Source organism: Apus apus, chromosome 1 (genome assembly GCF_020740795.1).
Source record: "Apus apus isolate bApuApu2 chromosome 1, bApuApu2.pri.cur, whole genome shotgun sequence".
Lineage (NCBI taxonomy): Eukaryota > Metazoa > Chordata > Aves > Apodiformes > Apodidae > Apus > Apus apus.
The window spans coordinates 150,426,028-150,446,139 of NC_067282.1; the positions used below are offsets into that span (position 1 = coordinate 150,426,028).

At 37.3% G+C, this 20,112-nt stretch overlaps 1 protein-coding gene across 5 annotated transcripts in view; it reads right to left on the reverse strand.

Annotated features, from left to right (window-relative positions):
* Nucleotides 1-20,112, reverse strand: part of LARGE1 (LARGE xylosyl- and glucuronyltransferase 1) — a 275,262-nt gene that overhangs the window by 205,534 nt on the left and 49,616 nt on the right. The window contains exon 1 of one of the 5 annotated variants that reach the window (XM_051625658.1): nt 14,109-14,128. The exons of the other annotated variants lie outside the window; for them this stretch is intronic. Within the exon in view, the coding sequence (XP_051481618.1) occupies nt 14,109-14,111 (3 nt within the window). The 5' untranslated portion in view covers nt 14,112-14,128. Of the gene's footprint in view, nt 1-14,108; nt 14,129-20,112 lie in introns of those variants that run through there. 5 annotated transcript variants of the gene reach the window in all.

Consider the following 20,112-nt stretch of genomic DNA (forward strand, 5'->3'; position numbering starts at 1 on the left):
AGGCAGGCAAAAATAAGGCAGGCCCCTTAAACTGTGGTAATATGTCTTATTTCTGACTAAGCGGTCATTTTAACAAGTATTAGCAGCCTGACAACCTCAGGTGTCTCAGAATTGAAAAAAGTGCTACCAGTGTGGGGGAAGGAAAGAAGGGGCTGCTGTTCTCATTTTCTTAAATAGCACCTTCAGATCAGAGAGCTTTGAAAGCTCCTATCTCAAATTATACCAGCAACTATGAAAACCAGAAATTTTCAGGTTTTTTTTAAATGAAAGGTGAAGTTACATTTGAACTTCTAGAACTGAATTTGACATAAAATGCCACCTCATCCTGGCTCCTGAGAAAATTGTAGGGATTAACATTACTGTTGCAGGCATTACTGAAAATGCACTTACCTGTTGGAAGCGAGTTCAAACCACTGCTGGCTACTGATCACAACTTCAGGCTGTTATCATGCAGCTGTTAAAATTTCTGAGTTAGATTCAGACAGATACATACCAGCTGAATCAGGTGTGTTGCACTGTCTTCCAAACACACATTGTGGTGACAAACTGGTTATAAATTTTAATAAACAGATGCCTGAAGCAGTTTGCATCTGACCGAGAGAAGAGGTCCTTTAATATTTTACTGTTGAGTAGACCTTACCAAGCATTCACATGGAAATAAGAATCCATGCTAAGATCTTTTCAGATTAATATTATAAACCAGTAGTATGGAACAAAGCAGAACTTTATGGACGGAATAAATTCTTTTTGTTGTCCAAAAACACTTCAGAAGAAGTAATGTTCAATGGACCATATATCCTGAGGTATTTTTCTTCATCTTCAAAGGTACATTCAGTAATATGATAAAGCACTGTACATGCCATACTTCTACTACTTAAAGTGATGTTCACAAATAATTACACAAAAGAGTTCAGGAGGAAAACTTACTTTTGCACAAAAATGATAGCAGGATTTTATCACGGCTTGAAAAATTGTGAAATACTGAAATAGTCCTTTGGGAGAATATGATTTTACTATTTGTGATACTAAAATTCTTTAGCAGTATAAATAGGGTTTTTTTAGGTATTTTCAGTCTTCAGTTGAAAGTCTCAATCTTTTTTAGCATTTGTAACATTCTTTTAACATGTCCTGTATTAAGACACCAGAATTGCTAACTTAATTGTCATAATATTTAAATGTCTTCGGGACTCATTGGTTCTTTGGAATAAAAAACTTAAGAATTTAAGGAAATTTGAGTTTACTAGTTATATGGCAAGTCAATGATAAAGTTAGGAGAAGCATCTAAAAAGCCTAATTGCAGTGAAAATACCTCACCTAAGCAATAACTCAGTCCTCATTAATATTTTACCACAGTACCTCAATAACATTGTCTAAGTGCCACTAATAAAGATTAATGAATCAGATCTACTCATTTTGTGTATTTTTAAAATTTATTTATTTTCATAATGACATGCTGGATTTTCTGTTTAGTTTTTCTTGCCATCTGTGAGGTTAAGAGATTTTGGATAAGAGTACCTAAAATTGTTTCACTGTGTGAGTAATATGAAACACTTGGACAAATACAAATTCAAAAGTTTACGGGGAAAATGTTCAATCAGCATACTCTTAGCAGTAACACTACCAACTGAAAGCCTACAGCTACCAATTACACATGTCCAAGAAATTCAGTCTCCGTTCCTTTTGGTGAAACAGGTAGTTTCTGTTCCCACTGAGAAATAAGTCAATGAGTGAATTTACACCAGCATTTTAATTCTGAGGAAGAATACCTTCATCCCCTTTGACACCATCTCCCCAAGCATTCCTGCTTACTCTGGGCTGAGCTACATGACTGAGGAGTCTAAGAGGGCACAAACTGGATACCCTCAGGATGTAACAAAACCAGAAGATGCATTCCAGAGTGCATGCTAAAGGATGCTATGGATGCTGAGCTACTGGGACATGACTGTAACTAGCCTACTGTAAGAACCTTGAATGAATGCAGCCTCTGTATTAGGTCCTCAGCACCAATTCTACTCTACAAATCCACTTTTGCTGGGCCTCAGTATTTGCTAACATGGACAAAGCTGTACCTCATCATTCTGCAGAAAAAGATGAAGCCACACAAAATGTGATATGAACTGAAAAAACCCAATTTCATGTAGTGGTATTAATGAGGAACAATTCACAGGCTGTGGCACTGTCAGGAAAATCAACAGCTGTGATCAAATGCAAGTTTCTTCTTCATCTAAAAATTAGGCTATAAAAGAATTCCTTTTTTATCATCTCATTCATAACCTGTCTTATGTTGAAGCATGAGAGCTCAGCTAATTAGGTACTTGATAAAGGTAGCTTATTTGGGGCATTTCCCTGCTTTTGCATTTACAGTAGGAAAAAGAGGTAAAGGTAAATTACTTATTTAATGTCAACACTTTTTCCCCCCCTCAAATCTACAATTCTAAACAGTTATTTCCTCAAAGGCGGCAATGAAAGGAATTAGATGTATTCTAACTTTCAGTGCTTCCGAGAAATTTTTTAACTAAGGCAGACTGAAATTACACATCCTAATGTTGTAGTTCTAAATGCTTCCAAGAAAATAAGCCACTTTCAACTAAACGGGTGCTCCATTTAGAAGTCAGCTATATAATTCCATCAAGTGCTTGCATTTTTCATCAAGGCACACTGAAGTGCTGCAATGCCACAATCAGACAGCAGATGTCACACTGCTTAGCAAGATGACTTCCAAGAGCAGAATCGTCCCTGATGCCTCAAGCAAAGGGGAAAGGTGACTGAGAATGAATCAATCTCTCTGACAACGGCAGGCAATAAAAAGTAATGACACACATTTGCCAGTTGCAGAAAAACATACTGTGGCCAGTCAGTGGAAAAGAAGTTCCACTGAATCCTAGAAGTGAGTGGCTAGCTTACCCACATAGTGCAAGTAACAGTAATACTGTGCAAAAAAACCCTTCCTTGCAGTTAAAATAGCAGTATTTCTACTTATCTCCTCCTCAAAAGGCAGAAACTTCTTCTTGCATAACTATGTCTATGGGCCTTACCATGGGAGGATTATGTATGACAAGTGGTGTGAAAACAACAGAAGTTCTTGCCCCTGTAGACCTTGTGATCTAAAATTATCCAGAAAGAAAATACTCTCGTCTTTCATAGTACAGAGTTATCAAGGCAGATTTATGCGCCTTGTCTATAATCAGACTAAGTCTACTACATGAGCTGAAAAACGGATTCTGAAGACCAAGTCCACCACCTTTACTGGAAGTTATTCCTCTTTAAAAGCATTACTACCACAGACCCTTCATGTCATGATCAGACCCTCTCTTCCCTCTCTCCCAGTTCAACAAGAATCTACAGGCTCAGGCTGTCTCTCTCATCAATCCATTTTTAGCAGCACAGCTGAACCCCATAAAGACTGAAAAATTAACAACTGAGAAGACACCTTGTCTTAGTTCTCCTTTGTTTTCTTGTACTCAACTAACTTTTTGAAGAGATGGCCATTTTGGGATGACATTTTTTAGGAAGTTCTCAGTGTCACAAGAGTCAGTACATTTTTTTTTCCTCTCAAACATTTTAAAACGTAGGAAGGTCTAGGGCTTTTTTCAGAAATTTATTTTGCAGTCCTATGATCTGGCATGTGCCCAACTATTTAGCGCTGAATTACAGCTCTGGGAAATAAACAAAACATCATTTCCAAAAGAAAAGACAGTATTGAGGGATAAATTCCAGCATTAACCAAAGCTGGTCAAAGTCCAACACTCCAACACTATCCAATACCTGCAGTCCAAAAAAAAAAAACCAACAACAAAACACCACCAAAAAACCAAAACCACAACAAACACCAAATCAAAATGAAAAAAAAAAACAAACCACCAAAAGAAAATTCTTCTAGGACAGAAAACACTTGCAAAACAGCTGTCCATTATGTTCTTTAAAAAAAAAGTAAAAGAAGCATATTCTTCTTCAGCTGGGGGAGAGCCAGGGCTGCAGGCTAGACAGCCTCTATACTAAGGATAATGAAGGTCTGACCTTTCCTCCTTTTCCTGTCCATCCCTAATCGGTTTTGCAAAAGAAGCCCATGCAGATCTAGATTTTATCCTTTCCACTGACAACACACATTCTTACAATATTTAAAAATTAGTATTAATGATCTTGTTCTTGCTTTCCAGTTTTATGTGGGTTGATATAAGTTAACACTGGTCACATCATATATATATAAATAGGAACAGGAGCAAGCGTCTCATGCTTACGTGGGTGAAGAATTTCAGAACTAGTACAAAACAATTTCTTTTTACATTTTTGCTCTGCAGACATGGAAATAGATGAGATGTTGTAAGTTGTGGAACTGAGTTTGACAATTTAGGTTTTATGAACATACACATAAATTACCTTATTTGTTTAAAATCTCATGTTTATAGGACACAGCAACAGAGCTGCGATGTGAGATTGTTGAAAGAGAAAGAGAAGGAAGTGAAGTCTCATACATGATTGTACATATATACAACCCCAAGCACTCATGCTAGTATCACTTTTCCTGAGATAGCATCAGACTTCACTCTGCAGAGAATTACAGAAAGGCAGAGTACAGCCCAAATACACGTTCCACAAATAAAACACTGTAGTAAGGGAATAAGATTATCACTATCTTTCATTACCCAAACGGAGTGACGGAAAAAAGGAACAACAACACAGACAAAGATGATAGGAATGACCTTACAAGCTGCTGCCAAGTGAAAAAGTTCTCTGTAATGTCCACAGATTGTTAAAAATCACTGCTTTCATTGGTAACTGGCAACTGCAAATCAGAGAGACATCCTTTTTATGCTAACTCAGTTCATACTTTCCCCCCACTCACTTGACACTATGATTATTAGCTTATACTCCCATAATTCTCACATTTAGGCAGCATGAAATTGTTATCTGAACCAGTGGGTGCATCATTCACCTTCAAATTCTTCATGGAGAGAGAGCAATGGCTGAGAGATACCCCATTGCTTTTTAGGAAGGCAGCGGAAAAATCAAAATCCAAAATAAAGAAATAAAAGAAAGATGGAAACCTAGTTTCAAATTCTATCTACCTTTAAAAATCCACCTTAAAAAAGCCCTATTCATTTCGTCATTCTTTGGCTTTGCAGATACAGTATGTGGTAATTATAGTATAGGTGCAAAATGAACTATTTTTTTAAAAGGTTGCAATTTAGAAGCAGATATTATCTGAAGTCTAAAATAAAACACTGGGCTTTTTAAAATCTGCTTTGCCACTGTGGGATGTCTACCTTTTAGTAAACCCACTTTTGAACAGAATGAGCAAGATGTGACTGGACAAGGTGCTAGATAATCTCATCTAGGCTCCCTTTTCCATGAAAGCTTGGATCAGATGACTTCCTGAGGTCCCTTCCAACTTGGGCTGTTCTATTAACAAAAAATGCCCATTTTGTATTAAATACTAGGAGATCCAGATTTGGAGACTTTCACGGAAGTTTTGTGTACTCAATACTTTGTAAATCAAGGTCTTACCATATCTCAAATTCAGAATCAAAATTAATACAGCTAGAATTAGCAATTAGCTTCAGATATGTAGGTTTTAAAATGCTACGACCTAAATTATAATCCAAAAATAGGCCCCCGAAGGGAAAGGTCATACCAATGAGACACCCTTTCTCTCAGTAAAAGAAGACAGGGCTTGTAGAAGCATTAAAAATATATTTTACTACTTTATTTTAATTTGTGTGTGTGTGTGTATATACATACACACATAGCTTTCAGTTGTCTCCGTATCTATTGTTTGGCAAATGCCAAGAGTTTGGGAAAGGAAAAGAAAGACCTTTCCCCTACCTGAGCTCCAATACAGCTTGATTCATCACTTGCTAGCAGTGATCTTAGCCCTGGAAAAGTGAAGTCTAATCACAATATAAGGTTCTGTAAACAGAAAAAAACCAAACCCTTAGCCTACTACCATTCACATATATAAACAAGAAACAAGAATAATCTGTAAAACAGAACACAAATTTCAAGTATTCCCTTCATCTCCCCTCCCTTTAAAAAAAAAAAAAAAAAAATTGATTTCACTTTCTTATCACAAATTTCTTTAGGAAAATAATCAACCAGCTAACACAAAACAGACCAAAGAAACAGAACACTCATGACCCTAACAAAAAGCCAAAGCCAGAAAATCACATCATTGTAAATGACTGAGCCAGCTACCTTGAAAAGATTAGCTGTTATTGCAGAATAGGTATTACAACTCACATTTCTAGAACTGACAATGCCTCTCAGGAAAAAAAAAAACAAAACATCCTCCAATGTCTTCGCAAGAAAAAGCTCTTTTTCCCATATAATACATTATCTACTCTGCTTATGTATGTAACATACACACACTCTTCCTGTCTCTTGGACCATTTACTTACAATGTAAGCTAATGAAGTCACTGTCTTCTACTTTTTTTCTTAGCTCACAATGCTTTTACAAGGATCACAAAGATCCTCTTTTTCAGGAAAAAAAATAATTCCAATTAATAAAGGGCCAGAAAAGATAAACACAGAAAGCACTACATGGGAATTTCTTCAAGTGTAGTGCTTGTTGTACGGCAACGTGGACTTGTCAGTGCATTGGATGCACCGCATTATTAAAGCAGTATTTTCTAAACAGAGGAAGGACAGGGGAGAAGGGGAACACTGCAGTGACTCCTCTGGCTGAGATCCAACAAAACAGTGCATATACCTACAGCTGTTACAACATATCTCTTCTCCCCAAGGACTAGAGAATTCAAAGGGATTATGGAACCTGCGTATTTTGGCAAAAAATGTTGTTGTATTCCTGCAATCAATTAAATGTGTAGAGATCTGTAATAGGACTATGAAGAACAGTATGAATTACATAAGAATGGAAATGTACGTGTTCTGAAATCACTAAAAGAAACAGTCAAAGAAGGAATAAGAGATGTCACATGTTGATGGGCACCCACCAGGTATCACCTGCACTTCCATATCCTCTCAAGAGGTCTCGTTTTGCAAAATAAAAAGGCCATAATCAAACCTTTAAGAGAAGATGACAGGAAGATAAAGAACAGGATTAGAGCTATAAACCACCCAGACAAGGTGGCAGAAGGACAGTGGGGAAATCAGTCAGTTGCCTACTGACGTACAGAGATGGAACAGAATGAAAAGGCTAAGATTGCAATCACTGCAAACTCCTAAAAAGTACAAAAGGTACAGTCAAAAAACACCACGTGATCACCAATCAGGAAAAAAACCCAGCAGATATTATGAGGACTTAATAGCTGGCATCTTTTACTCTTCCTGTCACTGTACGTAATCTTAGACCCATCATTTGGCCACATATCTTGGTGCTTCAGATATGTAAGAGAATGAAAACAGTGAAAAAAACAGTTTGAGAAAGAAAAACACATTCTATGACAGCAAAATCACTTTACCCTTCTATAAGGTTTCCACATTAAATTTTGTTACACTGGTTGGAAAAATTGTAAATGCTTGTGGTCCCATGCCAGGGCACTGAAAAAAGTTATAGAATGCTTAGTTCATAGCACTAAGCTCAGTACCATCCTTCTGTCCTTTGATGCACAAGTCAAGTGCTTGGGGATGCTGAATGATATGATACCATTCCCAAATGCATGCTTGTTGCAGAGTGTCATGTGAAAACATATGCCACATGATCAAATAATTATGCCTATTCATCCTACATGCTGGGTTTTTAATAATTAGGGAAATCTGTTCACAAACAGTAAAAAAGAGCTACATGTCACTCAAGTATAAACACTCCTGTCATGCAAGTCTTTCATTGCTGTCTTCTACAAAATGAACCACAGGGAAAGGATAAAGCAGCTTAATGTCCTACAGTCAATAAAAGCCATCAGCTCTCCTTTCACTACTAGTACTAATGCAGTAATTAATTGCTTTTTCTTGCACATGGTAACCTCTTCCAGTAAAACCCCATACACGAATACCAAAACCGAGCAGAGTCTTCCCTCCAGTGGCAACAGGATGAGAATTGTGATGCATGTAGATCCAAGTCCTACCCCTGCTGTTGCTGTGAAATTCCATACAATCATGGTGAACAAGAGTGACAACCATGCAGCAGCCGCAGATTTGTTACACTTCAGTCCCTGGTTAACAACAATCTGAGAAATGTTTCTGCTCACCCTTCCAGTTCATACCCTCCAGAGAAGGAACCACGCTTACAAATATAACATCAAATATGCACTCAATGCTATTACTGAAGTTTTTCCTGCTGTAAGCACCTACAGCGAATGGTTGCATTTGATGGAACGGTAATGACATTTAAGTAAACAATAATGCTGGCCTCAAAGAACTTGCAAACTGAAATGCAATACAAAGGGAGTCAATTTTCCATAGCTGAAAAGCAGTAGATGCAAAAATTGTGGAAGCATTGATAAATAAAGCATGTTATTACATAAGTAGCCTTGTATACTGTAAATACTTGATGCATGGTTAGTTCTTTAACAGCATGCACATAAAGCATTACTGTTTGAAGTTTTAGCTCAATAAATTACAGCTCCACTAGTCTGCCTCTTTAAAGAGGGTTTTTTCCTTCGAAAAGTATTACAATGTAGGATAAGGCACCATTTCATTAACATGCAAGTGTTGAAAATAATAATGAGCCAACACAGTCCTGGTTTGCAACACAGACAGATGTTTTTATTTTATTTAAACAACAACAACAAAAAAAAGTTGGACACGAAAAAAGAGCCTTAAGATAAAAGAAGCAGACTATGTTTGCTCTAATGGGAGGTAAAGAAAGAACAAAGGAACTTCTGACCTCAGGCACAGCCAAAAATAAAAGGAGTCATGTGGCTTTTTTCCTCACACAATTGCTGACTATGTATTCATTTATTCCCATTACGTATCATTCAGACATGCAAAGGAGCTGGTAATTTCTTCAGAGGAGATTTTTGCCATGTTATTAGCTAGAAAATATTTCCTGACACATGCTGAATTTTTGACAGGCTTGCTCAGTTTTGACTCAGCCTTTTGATAATTACACAGCAACAGTGCCTATGAATGCAAGTAATTTCTGTTTGCTTTTTATGCTGTGATTATCCCAGAGTTCTCCTGATAGTACTTACTGAGTCATTTCAAATACTATTCATTTTTTAAAACCTCTACCTATTCATACTACTTAGGGTTTTTAAGCCTGTTTGTTTGTTTTGTCTTAATCTCAAATAATGGCTAGATATTTAACATCAACGAAAATGGCTGTGCAGTGATTAATGGTATTGCATAAATCCTCTGTAAGCAAAAATTGTATGTGCTTCTTCACGTATTATACCTCAACTAGCATACCTCTCTCCAACTCTCAATATTCTCTGCTACTACACTCCATAATGGAGAGATACACAGTTCCTAAGGAGACAAGACTTTCTGAATCACTTTTTGTGAGCATGCAACTTAAGACATCCTAGTGGGAGGCCCCACTTCCATAAAGTAGAATTCAATATTCCATGAAAATCAGGCCCCTTTCAGGCTCATGAGCAGCAGACTTTGGATGGGCAAGAAGGAAGCACGTACTGGGTGTGAAACGGTGATTTTTAAGTTTGTTAGGGTGCAGAACTAGTCCTCTTAAGGGTCAAAGACAGCTTTCTCTTTCTAAATTAGCTGGTTTAGGTCAATGTAGAAATAAGATTGTCTTGGCATTTTTTATACTTCCTCTGGTCATGTTTCTCTCATAGTGTTAAGTGTCAGATTCATAATGTTAAGTACCTTTTTTACAATTATGCAAAGTTCTTGTCATGCTTGGCATTTTTGTGGAATAGCAGATTGTCTTTTCCCCCTTGTCCCAGACATGAACAGTTTGTGGGTTCTTGTGCTGTATTTAGTAAAGAAGACCAAAAAAAATTGACACTACAGTGCACATGGGGTAGGTCTCCTTCCATTGGCCATAGGAACACTGCCAGAAGAGATGCTGCCCACTTGCTATCTGCTATTGAAGCCATTCTACTAACTTTAGTAAGCTGACATGGGCCCTCCATTTTCACAGGAAGACGTGTACAAGACAGGCTGCTCACCACACAACTTGGTGCAACACAGACATGGTGAAGCCAAAGACATTTCTGATGTTTGTTCTTAAAGACCCAGCATAGGAACTTTAGTCAAAATCTGAAGTTGCATGAACATGAGGCTTCCTGAGATAAATGCGCCACATATGCAACTGTTCAAAAACTAATTTGACTATGACTTCTTACGTATCTCAAACATCAAGTCCAAACTCTAACATTTGCATTGATTTGTTACCTAGCACAGCACCCAGGAATCTCTAGCAAAACACTGCAAGATGTAAGTTAACTGATAAAGTTTGTAGCTCTAGATCAGGCTTTGTTAAATGTGCCTGACAGTATAAAAGAAGTGCAAGAAAACTAAAACTCTGTGCAAAGCAAAACACCTGCATCTTTGATGACAGAATATGCCTGGCTGCTGTAACATGCTGTGCCACTAAACCTGAACTATGGTCATGAAATGTTGAGCTTAATCTCCCTATCCTTGTTGACTTGGAGTGGGTACATTGTGTATCTTCTTTGACCTCTGCTTGCTTTCTTTTGCATCAAAATATCATTTATAGGAGAACATCATGCATACGGGTATTAAAACATGACAAAAGAGTTCAAGTTTCTTTTCAAAGCAACACTAAGAAATCAGCATGAAACCACAAAGGAAAATGAAGTACTCTAGCAAGCAGTTAGGTAATTTGAAGGTTAGAACATGACTGAAAAAGACATAATTTTTAAAAGTAACTTTTAAAGGTGTCACTTTAGATCACTTGCTTGAGAACAATCTTATACACGACCACTTTCTCCCCCCCTTCTTTTTTTTCTTTTTGACATTTTTAGTCTCTCAACTCCTATGGCACAGTGGAAGGAAACAAAGGTGAGACAGCAATAAGGGAAAATGGAAAATAAACTAAAGAGGAGTAGGATACCAAGAAGAGAATGACAGATGCTCTAGCCATTTGTCAGCACTCTCACTTAGGTACAGAGACTGAGGGGCAAGGACACCTTAGGCATGACACATAAGCACTGCAGCTAGCTAGAGCACTGACAAAGTGATTTTTCAAACAGTCAGTCTTCTATGATCTCCCAGCAAATAAGAGATCATTATCAAAAGCAGCTCAGCTCTGGGAATGGAGAGGCACTGACAGGCCAGAGTAATAATGATCCCATTCTAGCTGCCTTCATTGCGATAGGCAAGTTGCACCACACAGTGGAAGAACACACTGAACAGTCCAGCATATTTGTTACTCTTACACAGTGAGTTAAATAATGATTCCTCAAATCAGTGGTGCAGTCTTTGGCACCAGTGGCACATAACAGACATCTCTGATATTACAGAAATTATACAAAAACATCTCCCAGTGTTTAGTTTTGGTAAGCTTTGATGAGTCTAAGAGTATACTGTGTCTGCATGCAATCCCTCCACATGTAGCTCCTGCATTTCTTATTCAACCTTCAGATCTGCCTAACCTAAGCAAGGGAAGAAATTACTTACTGTCTCACAATGCTCATGGCTACGGTCAGCATTTGTATGATGCTGATGCAAGATGGTCATATGTCAACAATCTCAAAAAGCAGACTTAACATTGTGTTGCAGTGGTGGCAAGAGTCTTAACATTAAATTTTGCAAATGTAGCAAATTCACATCTAATACTATGTATTGCAGTTACACATTGTGAGGTTTACTTGCAAGAGCTGTATTTTTAGAAAGCTGGCTGTTTGTCACAGACATTAAAACATCCCGAGCTAGTAGCAAAAATTCCAGACAGTAATTTTTAATCTATTCCAAATTCTTTTTTAAGTGGTGGGAAGATAAATGGGTAATACAGGCAGTTGTTTTAACTTGCAGTACCATTTCTCCCATTATGCCAACTGCAGTGGGGATCAGTAGCCAGCTTTCTGCATTGAGCAGAAGACACCTGCCATCCTCTTCTCTGTCTCTGCACAAGCTCTCTGTGCTGAGAAGAAGATGGTGTATTCTGCTGCTGGCAGCTCCTGGGGGAAATTGTCTGCTGCTTTGTGTGGGATAGCAGACAGTATAACCATTGTGGAGATCCAAAAACATAGATACTACTTCTGTGGCTTCTGAAGTTACATCACTGTGATTAAAAAAAGGCTGGTAGCTGCATACAAATCTTTTCAGCTCAAATTGTTGGCTCATTTCCAGCTCAGTTCAGTAACTGCTGGAAGGCCATACTTCCAACAGCTGTTAAGATTATTTTTTTCTTTTCTTTATAACAAAGCTTTCAATCAGTGTTAACTACCTCACATGAGCATTTTGACTGTGACATACCTCTACATTCTGTGTAGGACCTTCCATTAACAAAAATCAGTGACCGCAGCTACGCTAGTGTACACCAGCAAAATTTCTTGTCTATATTGCATACTTCCTGTGCTTTACCCCTTCACTCTTGCAAGTAGCAGTAACAAATGTTGTAGCTGTAACTCTCTGTGACAACAATGTATTTAAGGTTGCACCCTTTCAAAGTGTGTCTTGGAGACATGATATATTAAACGGAGTACTTCTGGCATGGATGGAGCAGTCTGCCCTTCTTAGTCAAGGGAACAGAACAGCATTTGAAACACAAACCCCACTGAATACAGGAAAACCCTATTTCTGCATTCCATGAGGAGACAGTGAGCATGAATCATAAAGTGCAAATTATGGGGCATGTTGTTGTACCTTGGGTGTGTGCAGAAGGGGGATGGTATCACAACACACAAGAACACAGGCAGTGTAATAGTGGATATGCTTCTATTTGGAGTCTTTGCCCTGGAGAAATACCATACTGTTTTAATAAGTGATGCATTTTCCATATGAAGTCCATAATCTTCAATTTTCAAATTGTTCCAATATGTCTCCTATGGCAATTCCTAGCAACTACTCTTCCAGCTTTCAGTGGAAAAAGCAACTGCCAACTATGTTGGCAACACAGTTCAAAGCGTCGGCCTTGAACCTGCAAATAAAACTGTGCGTGTGTCTTCTCTGTCTCCTACCTAAACTAAAAGGCTTGGCATTACCTAGTGTCAATGCAGCCCTTTTCATCAGCTCTGAAAGAAGATTAGAGAAGAACTCCCAATGGATCATCAAAACAAGCCTGAAAATACACTAGATTTGGCTCTACACAGCTGTATTTTCCAACAATGCAACTAGAGATTTAGGCCAGTCCTTGAGAAAAATGCTTTTTTTACCACTGAGGCAATTCCACAGCTGTAGTTAAGTTAAAGAGGAAAAAAAAAAAAAAGGGGGGGGGGGGGTTGGGGAAGAAGAACAGCCAGAGGGAGAAGATACTGCTAAATTCAAATAATTTTACATGGCTTTTATAACCATGTTGTAATAGACTCTGAAATTTGCAAATTTTTCTGTACAGATTGCAAACCTCAGTGAAGAAAACTAGACCAAGTTTTCCTTGCTGTTGATGAAGTTGTCAAGTCTAGAACAGGAGTTAGAAGCAGGTACACCCACCTCAGTATCTCTAGTGCTAGGTAGAAGGATAATGAGATGGGTCCTACCTTCAGAATACTGAAATTAAAGCAGGTACCAGAATTTTATTTTCTTCATTTTCTACAATGTCTTATCAGTTCTGATGCTAAAAAGGAATTATTTCTACAAAACCTTTGAAAACTAAACATAAATATATATAATGTACACATGGAAATATATTAACTTTAATTTACATGAATACATGTATTTTTGTCCATAACAGAAGAGTTCACGCTTTAATGCCAGGACACTCCTAGACCTTAGTTTTGAGTAGGCTGGTGTGGGTAGTGACATGGGAGCATCCTCCTTCAAAAGAGTAACACCTAGAAGAGGGAAATAAAAAGACCAGCTTTCCTGACTTCCTTCCCCACTTTGTCCTAATTAAAGATAGCTTTAATTTTAACTGGTTCTACACTGCAGTCAGATTTGGGGCACACAAACAAAAAGACAGTATTGACATGTAGTGGCTCTACCCTAAGCAGGAGGTACCTTGTGCTGCAGGTTAGAGCAACACTTCCTGAAAATCACAGAGCTTCTCTTAGAGGAGCCGGATGAACAGCTGACAAAGCAGCAGCTGCCCAGGATTTATTTTGGGGGTTAACAGAGATTGCTTACCATATGTAGAGGCCAGATAAATGACCATCCAACTGCCCTTTCAGTCACCAGGTTCAGTGTTACTACGCTTTCTACAAATAGTTCAAAAGAACAATTATCAGTTGCTACCACAGTAGCTTGAATATTGGTAAGTCAAAAAGCCCTGATAAAGTAAGGTTCAGGAAAGCTAATGCATGCATAAAAAGCAGCTGGATTCCTTTGAGATGCTGCTGTGCTTGAAAGATGCTATATTAAAAGGCTTAGAAAAAAGTCTGTGTAGTTACTTCCTTTTCTCCAAATACATGTCCAGTCCTCTGCACTTCTGACACAGATACTAAGGCTCGAATGGAGAATGAAAGGGATGCATACTTAGCTCCCAATCCTTCTTTCCATGTATTTCAAACAATGGAGTTACATATAAAAGGACTTAAGTCCTCTAAAATCAATAGTATAATTTCCAGCATAGCAGTTGGGAGGATGCAAATCTATAGTTTTTACTTTTTCTTTTTTATTATTATTTTTTGTTAAAAGGGAATCAAGTAGGCTTGTGTGCATTTATCCGATCATTACTGAATTATGCTCATGTGCCAATGAAGTCTTAATTTGCAAGAAAACCAATATTATTTACATCTAATAAAAGTAGAATGATCAATGCCTACTTAAAATCTCATATTCCACAGCTTAAGTACTAAATATTTTGAAAAACTACCAAAAACTAAAAGATCATACTATTTTGCAAGAAAATTGATATACATGGTATACTGAGAGAATAGCTCTTTGTTGACAATTTCTGAGACAAAGTAATTTCATATCCACATTTCCTCATTAAGCTTCTAGTCTATCAGTACTTAAAAATATTAACCAGTTTAAGAGCACTGTCAATATTAACAAGGAGAAAAAAATACTTAGTATATATAATTACACATACACAATTTTGGTATTAATCACTTCTCACATTACAATGTAAGCAAGAGCTTCCTTCTGGCATCAGACTATATACGGTGTGTATTTTTAAATATGCATTTTAAATAAGTGTCATGATTAAAATGTCTGATTACATAAACAAATAGGTCTCTGTGTAATCCAAAGGGCTTACAAGCTCTACACACATCCCAGTCCATAAAGACAATAGAAAATGAACTAGTACAAATGAAGCCAATTTTAGGTATTTATAAAAATGGTAAAGAGTTTAAAGGATTTCTCAGGAAATAAAAAGAACAAAAAAAAGAACTGTAGTGAAGAAACAAAACAAACAAACAAAACAAACAAAAAAACCAGAAAAGACAAAAAATACTTCCAGAACACAAAAAAGAAAACAGAACTAGAATAACATGCTTAGGAAAATAATACAATGTACAATGTTATCATCCTTCTTAGAAAAAAACATGCCATGAGAAAAACAGTGCTACCTTGTTAAAACTAAACTTCACCGTGTTTTTAAGTAGTTTTCCTATAGAAACAAAGCTTGTGCAATTACTCTTTGTAGTCTTTAAAAACTTCTGAATCTGCTGGGCAACATCTACCACATTTGAAAGAATATACCTTCCATTCATTCTCTTATGATTTGACATGAAAACTAAGGCCAGGTTGGATGAGGCTTTGTGCAGCCTGGTCTAGTGGGAGGTGTCCCTGCTCATAGCAGGGAGGTTGGAACCTGATGATCTGTAAGGTCCCTTCCAACCTTAACCATTCTATGATTCTATGTCTCTACAGGGTGGGTCTTGCCTGCCCATCTACCCTGTTTTTAACAAGGCCATACTAGGAAAGGTTTTGCGCTGTACCTCAGTAGTTTGCACACACTTCTGAGGGCACACAGTTTCAATAGCACTGTGAAGCGTATCACTAATACACATTTTGTACAAATTTTTGCATCCAGAGCACAAAAACTACATTGACTTTTCCAATGTTAGATGTCTGCAATCTTACAAAAATTCATTTGATGTTTTGTGACTCCATGCATTGCAGAACTGTTACCCAAACCAAGGTCCAAAGGATCAGCTAAGCAGGATGTGAGAAACTGGCAGCACCGCACTGACAAAGTATAGGTTACCCAAGTAACCTTCTCTGTATTTGGCTTGTGTCCCTAAACATACGAGAAGAGGGTTTGTTTGTTTTGTCCTTATATGAGTATATTCCAATTCTACCCTAATATTTCTTAAGACAACATATAAAAGTGAGATCTCCAGCAATGCCCAGTACCAGCCTAGCTTTCTTCTCACTGAAAAGGATGACATTTCCGCTAGCAAATTTGAGGACAATACAAAAATAATGAGCACTCTAAGAATTATTGTTCTGGAAACAGCATTTTACTCTGAAGTTTTATTCCAAAAGTATTTGATTTCCAATCTTAATTTTTAAGCTGAAGTTTTCCATTAGAAATATGAAGCTAATATATAGTTCAATTACTATTTTAAGCATTCCTATGGAGAAAAAACACCATCATTTAATAGTCCTTCCTCCTAGAATCGTTCATACAGAGCTGTCCATTTAATCAATGAAAAGGGAAAAGAGTGTGAAAGCACTTAAGATCCACAATACAATGTGTTTAGATACACTCTTTATATTTATACTTGAAAATTGTTTAATTTAACCACTTCATAAAAAAGTAAAGCCTTTCATTGGCCTGAGCCAGTCTATGCCTTTTCTCCATGTATCAGCAAAGTCAACAGAAGAAAGGCATGTCTAGATTTCTAGATTTTAACCAACGCTTCTTTTTTTAGAGCTACCCACATTCATTATTGAATTGTCTTGCCAGCTTCTTAAAAGCAAGTGAATTGCTGATTAATTTTCTATAACAGCTGTTCTACGCTTATCTAAGACTACAGAACATGGATTCCTTCCCCTTGCAACATACGTGTCGCGTCAGAAATGAAGCTTCAATTACACTGCTTACCCAGAAGCCCATCTCATTTATGCTTCCCTGACTACTGTCATTACTTTTTCAAAGCAGTGTCATCCCCCATACAAAAGGGAAATCTGAGGCAGAGTGAACTTAGAACCATCAGGGAATCTATAGTAGAGGTGGAATGAGAATTTAGAAGAACAAGAATCATGTCCTACAGTGCACTAAACCACACCTATTTTCTGTACAGCCAAAAAGACTGCCTTTACCAGCAGCACTAGTTATGTGAATTCTCTAGGCAAGTATAGGAAGACTACCAGGAGCTCTCTCTCCTGCTTTTTCAACTACTTCACATCCAGCTCCTACTCAGTCCAAAAGATGAGGCCTACATTTTTTCTCATTCTCTCTCTCTCCCCTTTCCTGCTTTCCTGATTCTGGCTGCAACCAGCACTTGAAAAAAAAACAAACAAAAAAACCCCAGTACAAATCACTTGATAATTTCAGTAAGTTCAAAACATGCAAGAAAAGAAGGATTTAGTTGCTGTTATAACTGCTTCTACTGACATGGGAAATATTTCCAATCTGTGTAACCTACAGAAATTGAGTAACCTAATTTATCTTAAATCTTTCCATTTCCAAATAATCCAGAATTTCAGAAATAGGCATCTTGAAAATAGCATCCCATTATTTTAGGGAGCATAATGCATATTAAAATGTTGTTTGTGATTTAGCACCTACAGCACCATCCACCCCATCTACTGAATCACAGAATTATACACCAGATACAGAAAAATATACACACTTTTTACTCTGGATATACACAGCTTGCATTCCTATTAAATAAAACATACACAACCTGTTTAAGTCTTCTGTATTCACCCTTATGTCAATAAATGGCTTGATATTTTGAAATATACACACTATATGCTGTGTATTTTTAGAAGCAGGAAATGTCGAAAAGATATTAGGTATTCCAAGTATCATAAGCACTTTTAAGAGAACATCAGCTTGTCCACTTTTTGGGGGAAAAAAGAGAAAACAAGCCTCCTGAGCCCAATTATCTCAAAATGTGTCCACTTTCATTCAATTTTATTATTCAATTACCTTAGAGAAAGATGCATCAGTTGGTTGAGGTTCTGTTGACCAGAATGCTAATAAAGTACCTGAGTTTTATCTTAGTTTCCACCAAATGCAGAGTAGATCCAGTGGAATCAGTCAACTCAGTGTTATATAGCAATAATGTAAGTAAAAAGATTCAGATCCTGACTTTTTAATTCATCCTCAGGAAAAAAAAAGTAAGTCCTTTATAAGTCTCCAGAGTATGCTGCCTTTGTTTTTTTCCAATTGTCTAGGAACACCTACAAGTCTGTCAGTCCTTTACTCCTATCATCTGAAACAAGTTTTGAAGAAGCTGGATACCTGAATGTCTCCAAAGGAGTGGGGTTTTTTTGCCTGCAAATATCTAGCACAGACAAAAGGACAGCTCCACTTTTATGTGGATTGAGATGGAGAGACATAATTAGAACTTGTCTCTCCTACAGTACACAGCTTTCTGCATCACGTTTTTTTCCCTCACAAGACTTTTCATAGCTGCATTTTTTTTTAAATTATTTGTGATGGAAAAAAGATAGAGGCTTCCACCTTTTCTATTAGGTATGATTGAGACCTGAAGTGACCGCAGATTTGTTTCCTCTGAAGGTCTTCAACTTCTTTTCTTGTGAAAAGGAATGTTTGTCTTTCTAGGTATTTCCCATTCAAAACTTCTGACTAATTTCATCTGAATTTGACAAAGCATCAGCAGTTTCAACAGATTAAATTCTTGCTAGTTTTGTGGAAATCAGCAACTAAGGAAGCATAGGAAAAGGAACAAAGTGAGTGTTCCTTGTAAAGGAAAGTAATTACACCTCAGTCTTTACCCAGCACTTTAGCATGTGAATGGGTTTGCAGTAACCATCCTGTCTGTTGTTAATTCTCCAGCCAAGTAAGTAGGTGATATGAGAGGGATATGCGAATGTTTTGTAGAGAAGTAAATTAGGATAAAAGGATACATTTCAATAGAAAATCAGTCCTCATTACTTCAGCTGTTTATGAAACAACCTGTTTTACATTTAAATTCCATGCTCAGCGAGCTATTGAGCACTGCGGTTAGCCGAACAAATAGTGTTTTGACACTAGAAGAGATTGAAAACTGAGCCATTGAAAAAGAGGGAGAAATTTAGTCACAACTATGACAACTCTTTACTGATATAAAACCCCAAGATCTATAAAGAGGTACCAGACAGCAGCCTGAAAAGCAACTAGTTGAGAGGTGTTATTATGAAACTGGAGATCTGAGCTTCCTCCCTGTCCTGAATGAATGCCAAATCAGAATGTCAGGAAGAAGAGATTAATGAACTCTTTCAGTTCTGTTTACAGTTCAGGGTTTAAACCAGATTCCCTCATTGTCGCAGTTTGAGCATAATCACATCAAATTAAATGAACTATCCAGATAATTGTTTTAAACATCTACTTTTTACATCTTCAGCCAGGTAACACTCATTTTGTAACTGTACTTTTTCCCATTACCAGGTCAAATGGGAAAAAGGTGAGAATCCTCCTGTTCTCCAACAGCAGCAATGCTTATCTATTCTGGAAAACAGAATCTCACCAGGGAGCCCTCTAAGACAGCAGTCTTTGTAACAGACCTGAAAAATATGATCTTGAATCCTTTGGAAAATAACTTGTTATTTTGATGGTAAGGAACAAATATTTTAATGTCTTATAGTCCAATAAAGTATTTTGGACAACATTTTAGACCTCAGGGATGGCACAGTACTTTCTTTCAATGTACATAGCTCTTCCCAGTGCTGTGCCTATTCTCGCCTCAATACATTCACAGAGAGCACAGAACTACCCTCAGTTTATTTTCCAAATTAAATTCACCTTTTCTAACCAATTTAGAGTTCTGGATGTATAGCACTGCAGTGAAGTGCTACAGTAGGGAAGTTTAATTATTTTGCTCATTTCTAAATAGTTACTTGCAACATTAGATAGTGTGTTAGTGTAGTACAACCTCTCTGGTAAATTCATGACACATTTACAGAATCACAGAATGGCAGCGGTTGAAAAAGATCTCTGGAGATCATCACATCCAACCCCTGCTAGAGCAGGATCCCCTAGAGCAGACTACACAGGAACACATCC